General features: G+C 43.8%; 2 protein-coding genes across 2 annotated transcripts; both read left to right on the top strand.

The window, feature by feature from the left end:
* Positions 1-1559: 1559 nt before the first annotated feature.
* On the top strand, positions 1560-4295 carry LOC105556289. Its single transcript, XM_012003371.1, has 2 exons — positions 1560-3428; positions 3546-4295. The coding sequence occupies exons 1-2, from the start codon at positions 1560-1562 to the stop codon at positions 4293-4295; spliced, it is 2619 nt and encodes an 872-aa protein (XP_011858761.1).
* Positions 4296-4339: 44 nt separating this feature from the next.
* LOC105556288 lies at positions 4340-5638 on the top strand. Its single transcript, XM_012003370.1, has one exon. The coding sequence runs from the start codon at positions 4340-4342 to the stop codon at positions 5636-5638; it is 1299 nt and encodes a 432-aa protein (XP_011858760.1).
* Positions 5639-6642: the final 1004 nt, after the last annotated feature.

The raw sequence follows: 6642 nt of genomic DNA, 5'->3' as shown, positions 1-6642 counted from the left end.
ACTAAAGAAGTCAACAGCCGCGAAAACCTGAAAGCCGAGTATTAGTTTAATCCATCTACTGGAAAAAGAAAGAGTACCGCGCAAGGGTACTCAACAAATGGTCCTTCGAGTCGGATACAAGCCGGATATAAAACACGTCAAGCCAGAATCAGCACGGCACGCAGCGAGGCCGAGAGCAGTTCAACCGATGCCATTCTGCCAAGGAAGCATCAAGGACAAGGGACAAGTCGGTCATCACACGGGCGAGGACGAACGAGCATCGTGAAGAAAGCGAGCCTTTTGTAATCGCAACATAACCACGCATTGTGAAGCAAGAATAGGCTCGAACATTTTTCCCTGTGCGTTAGGTTATCATTCGTGCGTAAGTTTTTATTCTTGCGTAAGTTTCTTATTCAATCTCGAGTTTCGCAACATAATCGACACGATGTCGGAACAAATACTAGTCAAAAAGAGAAGCTACATTAAGGCCAAGCTAACTCGATTTGTTAATTTCTTGAACGACTGCGATAGTGACGAACAAAAAAGGCGGGAAATAGCGTCTCGTTTAGACAAAGCTGAATTGATATGGAAAGATTTCGACTCAGTGCAGACCGAGTTGGAAGACCTTAATGAAGCAGAAATGGAGAGTGGAGAACGTGACACTTTCGAAAATAAATTTCACCATTCAGTCACTAGAGCCCGAGCCATGATTTCCATAACTCAAATGTCAGTTGCAAATGCACAACAAGATCAACGCGTTTCAATATCAAATCGTGCTAACGCAATGCAGCAAAGAAAATCGCACCTGCCCACTATTGACATTCCTAAGTTTGATGGGAGCTGGGAAAAATGGCTACCATTCCGAGACACATTTGCTTCCATAGTTCACAATAATGAAACACTAGCTAACGTTGATAAGCTTCATTATTTGAAATGGGCTTTAGTGGGGGACGCGTATACAACTTATAGAGTCATTAGAAATAACGAACGAAAGCTATACTGTTGCGTGGGAAATCGTAAACAAACGATACAAAGACGATAAGATCATTATCCAACATCACACGCAGGCATTGATTGATTTTCCAATTATTTCGAAGGAGTCACACTCTTCGCTCAGGCAATTGGTTGACACCATGCAACAACATCTTCGTACACTAAAGCGCCTCGGACAACCCACCGACAGCTGGGGCACAATACTTATACATTTGTTCATACCACCTTGACAGCAATACCAGGAGGGAATGGGAGTCCGAAAGAGCTGACAACTCAGAGCTTCCCAGCATGGAGGTCTTTACTAAATTTTTAGAGACAAGATGCTCTTTCCAGGATGCCTTGTCTCGCACTGGTACACTTAGTATCTCCAGAGCTGCACAGGGTCAATCGAAGCAGCAGTCAACTAAGTCAGCTAATCAAATACAAGCTCATATCAGCATTGAAAATTCAGCATGTCCCATTTGTCAAAACACTCACAAAATTTATGAGTGTCTCATATTTCGCAATATGTCCATTCAAGCTCGCATCGAGAAGGTTAAAGGCTGCAAATTATGTTACAATTGCCTGAAACAATTCCACGGCAAGGGATGTACGTATGGAGCATGCAAAAAAGGCATAATACACTGCTTCACATTGATGGAACTGCTGCTTCGAATGCCCCCTTAAGCGGCAAAGATAAGACCGTCGCAAAACAAGACGCGCTTGCTTCCTCAGCGGAGGAACCGAAAAATACAAACGCATCTAGCAATAATGCTTCTAATGTCAGCAATAGTCTATCGTCTTGTCACATTAATGGTTCCTTATCACACATTTTACTGTCAACGGCTATAATTTATGTTTGCGATCAAGCCGGAAATTTGCACGAGTGCAGAGCTTTACTAGATTCCGGATCGCAGGCAAATTTTCTATCGCAAGAACTATGCAAGCGCTTGAAGCTGCCTCGACGTAGCGCAGACACCATCATAAGTGGCATCAGCATGACTTCATCCACGGCAGAAAGGCAAACAACTACTACCATTCATTCAAGATTCAACAAATTTCAAGCGAAACTATCGTTCCTGATTGTCAACAAAATTACCAACAATCTACCAGCAACAAACGTGGACGTGGATTCACTGCAAATCCCATTGAACATTAAATTGGCAGACCCCACATTCCATATGCCCGGCAGGATAGACCTGTTGCTGGGCGCCGAAATATTTTGGAGACTACTATGCGTTGGCCAAGTACGTATTTGCAAAACACAACCTACATTCCAAAAAACGACACTAGGTTGGATAATATCGGGAGCAGTTAATCCCGCTTCACAGCAGCAGACCGCCTTGCGATGTCATTTCGCTCAGCAGGCAGCGGTGCAGGAGCAACTTGAAAAATTCTGGCACATTGAGGAGCTCCAGCCAAAACATCATCTCACTCAGGAAGAACAAACATGCGAAGAACACTTCTGCAAAACGCATTCACGTCAAGAAGATCGAAGATTCATCGTGCAGCTTCCGCTAAAGGATAATTATACTGAACTGGGCGATTCCTACGATACCGCTAAAAGAAGATTAGCAGCCTTGGAGAGAAGGTTATTAAGGCAGCCACAATTAAAACGGCAATACGGATCTTTCCTGCAAGAATATAACGAATTAGGACATATGAAGCTGATTTCCGAGGAGGAAGAACAAGACGCAAGAAGCAACGACACAATCTATTATCTGCCGCACCATGCCGTCATAAAGGAAGATAGCGACACTACACGGCTACGAGTCGTCTTCGATGCGTCAGCCAAAACGAGCTCAGGCCTATCCTTGAATGATGTTCAGCTAGTAGGACCCACGATTCAGCAAGACTTATTTAGTATCATTCTTCGTTTTCGTCAACACACATATGCAGTCTCTGCGGACATTTCAAAAATGTATCGTCAGATAAGAGTGAGGGAAAACCAATGCAAACTACAACGTATCTTGTGGCGCTTCAACCAGGAGGAAAAAATCAAAACGTACGAACTTCAAACAGTCACATATGGTGAAGCTTGCTCTGCGTTTTTGGTCATTCGCGCACTTCATCAGGCCGCGCGAGACTTGCAACATCGTTTCCCTAAGGCTTCTGAAATTATTATTCATGACTTTTATGTGGACGACCTTTTAACGGGCGGCAACGACATCAAACTTCTCTCTTGCTTGAAAGAAGAGATCATCACTATTCTTGGAACGGCCAAATTCGAGCTGCACAAGTGGAAATCTAATCACCCTGCATTGATGAGTGCTGACGGCCACGCTCCGACAGCGGTGCAGATAGGCGAAGGTACGAAAGTCCTCGGACAATCTTGGGACACCAAACTCGATACATTTCGCTACACCACTGGCGCGGCGGACCGAGCGCAAAGGCCTACGAAAAGGCAAGCTTTGTCTTCTATTGCTCAAGTGTTTGATCCGCTCGGCCTATTGGGGCCAGTTATCACTCGAGCTAAAGTGATCATGCAACAACTGTGGCAAATTCAGCTAGGCTGGAATGAATCTTTGCCTGCCCAAATCCACACCTAATGGTCTCGGTGGTATCGGGAAATCCCGAAGCTAAATTATCTGCAGATACCTCGTCGCATTTTGTGTGATGAACCAAGGAGCATAGAGTTACACGGCTTCTGCGACGCCTCGGAACAAGCATACGGCGCCTGCCTTTACTTCAGAACTACCGATGCGAACCAACAACATCATATCAGGCTGCTGTGTTCGAAATCGCGTGTCGCTCCTTTAAAAACTCTAACTTTGCCCAGACTCGAGCTGTGTGGTGCTCTGCTGTTATCCAGACTATATCAACAAGCAATTGATTCGCTAAATGTATCATTAGACAGCGTACATTTTTGGTGCGACTCCACCATAGCGTTGTCTTGGATTTCGGGTAGCTCCAGCCAGTGGTCAACCTTTGTTGCCAATCGCACATCGAAAATTCAGAAGCTAACAGTCAAAGGGAAATGGCATCACGTTCGCTCTGAGCTCAACCCAGCTGATATTGTTTCTCGAGGACTAAATCCCGACGAGATCCAAAATTGCCCGTTTTGGTGGAAAGGGCCTTCATTTTTGCAAGAAGACTATTCCAGCGTTTTAAATGATTCGATACGGTTGCTTCCGCCAAAGGAATTACCGGAGGTGAAGCGGCAAACTATCGCGTTGTCCGCAGCATTAGAGGAGGATTTAAATCTCATCAACAAATTTTCTTCCTTAAGTCGATTAAAACGAGTAACCGCTTATTGTTATCGTTTCGCTCACAATGCGAAACGAGGGGGTAAAAATCACCAAGGCGAAATTCAAGGACCTGCGAAAGCAAGTCGCAGAACTTGAGCGTAGCTTGCGAACCCTCATCATCCTAGCTCAACGCACCGCCTATGCAGAGGAAATCAAGAACCTTGCCCGAAAAAGGGAAGTGTCGACCAAAAGCCAGATACTTTCCCTTCGTCCATTTTTGGATATACGCATGGCCCTTTGCGAGTCGGAGGACGCCTGCACGAAGCTCCGTTGGATTACGACCAAAAACACCCCATAATACTACCAAGAAATCTCATCTCACATCCTTGATCATAAGGGAAGCACACATGAAGAACCTACACATCGGAGCTCAAGCCCTCTTAGCAATGATTCGTCTTCGTTTCTGGCCCGTGTCGGGGAAAAATGCCATAAGGAAAGTGCTACACAAGTGCCTCGTCTGCACTCGAGCGCGCGCCATATCCGTCGAGCAATTGATGGGAAATTTGCCTGCATCGCGAGTGACGCCCTCGCCCCCTTTTGCTAAAACGGGTGTGGACTACGCCGGGCCTTTTAATATAAAAATAAGCCGCAACAAAACCGGCAAGGCTTATTTATGTGTATTCGTATGTTTTGTAACCAAGGCCTTACACTTAGAAGTTGTTTCAGATCTCAGTACTGCTGCCTTTTTGAATACCCTGAGGAGATTCATAGCTAGGCGCGGGAAATGCTTCGCAATTTACTCTGACCACGGAACAAATTTCGTGGGTGCCAACAATTCCTTAAAGGAAATGCATCAATTAGTCAAAGAAAGCAGCTCAAAAATTCATGATTATCTGTCAGAGCAGTCAATTAGCTGGAATTTTATTCCTCCGCAATCACCGCACATGGGAGGTCTCTGGGAGTCCGCGGTCAAGTCGTGCAAAAACCATTTAACCAAAGTCGCAGGTCTGACTTCGTTGACCTTTGAAGAACTCACGACTGTCGTAACTCAGGTAGAGGCCATATTGAATTCCAGGCCTTTAACACCCATGTCCGCGGACCCCACAGACCTCAATGCTTTGACTCCCGGTCATTTTTTGATCGGCCGGTCACTCGCCTCTATTGTTGAACCTGATGTGTTAGACGTTAAGATGAATCGTTTGAATCGCTATCAAGTTTTGGAGCAGATGCGTCAGAGCTTCTGGAAGCGATGGTCGACTGAATATTTGACACAGCTTCAGCATCGCACCAAGTGGAAAGAAGTTCAAGCTATTGTAAGGGAAGGGACTATGGTTGTTTTGCGTGAGCAAGGTACTCCGCCTTTGAATTGGCGACTCGGGAGAATAACAGAAGTGCATCCTGGCAAGGATGGTCTAGTACGAGTCGTAGAAGTAAAAACTACCACAGGCATATATCAAAGGCCCTTATCCAAAATCTGCATTTTACCTGTTGAAATTTAATTTCCTTTGAAAGCCAAGCCTTTCAAGGCCGGCGGCATTGTTAAGCGTTTGTCAATCACGGTGGCAACAATTACCGATAACAGTTTTTCTTTTTATTTTGTAAAGGTTGGCTAGCTATAAGGTACTAGATTTCCCTAGACCAACCGCGACTCTACATTTGTATCGATATCTATCGAATCGATTAGTGGCAGGAGGGCGTGCGTGCGCAACCAGATATGTTAGTGAGTAAGGAAAGAAGGAAGGAAGTCACCTCGCCTTTGTTCACACAGAAAATAAAGAAGTAAGGTAAAATACAGCAAGGAGTATTAATTTAATCCATCTACTGGAAAAAGAAAGAGTACCGCGCAAGGGTACTCAACAGATAGTTCGTCAAACGAACAGCTTAAAAGAATTCCTAATATTTGACTAGGAAGAATAGTAGATCGAAATGATCGAACAAATCTAAAAAAAATAGTTTCTGTAAAAAACGTTCGTACTACTAATAATTATCAATCGCGATCAGAAAGAAGCATGCGTAAATTGTTCTCTTTTATTGATAAAACTCAACCACGAATTTCATGTTACTTTCCTGTGCTCAATCGTTTAGATGTTGAAATTAATCGAAATAAAGAGTTAAGTCTTTCTATTAAACATTTCCTGGAAAAACACTCTAATAATTTTACTGCAAACTATGAGTCAAACGAAACGCAAACCTCATTTTTGAGAAAATTAATGCACACTGCTCTTTTTAACACAAACAAAAAGATGGGGGGACAGCGATACGACGATACACTTAAGCTTTTCGCAACTTATTTATTTGTTATCGGTGGTCGAATGTTATATGAAACATTATTTGCAAACTTGCCCTTACCTTCTTTGAGTACAGTAAGTCGTACGTTAGATAATTTGGGTTGTTTAATAATAGAAGGTGACATGCGAGTTATGGAATTAGAAAAGTTTTTACGCATAAGAAAACTACCGTTTTATGTATGGTTAAGTGAAGATGCAACCCGAATAACTGGTCG

Source organism: Vollenhovia emeryi, unplaced genomic scaffold (genome assembly GCF_000949405.1).
Source record: "Vollenhovia emeryi isolate VEMERY1.0 unplaced genomic scaffold, V.emery_V1.0 DF940137.1, whole genome shotgun sequence".
Classification (NCBI taxonomy): Eukaryota; Metazoa; Arthropoda; class Insecta; order Hymenoptera; family Formicidae; genus Vollenhovia; species Vollenhovia emeryi.
The sequence above is the reverse complement of the archived record's forward strand: the minus strand, read 5'-3'. Positions and strand labels throughout refer to the sequence as shown.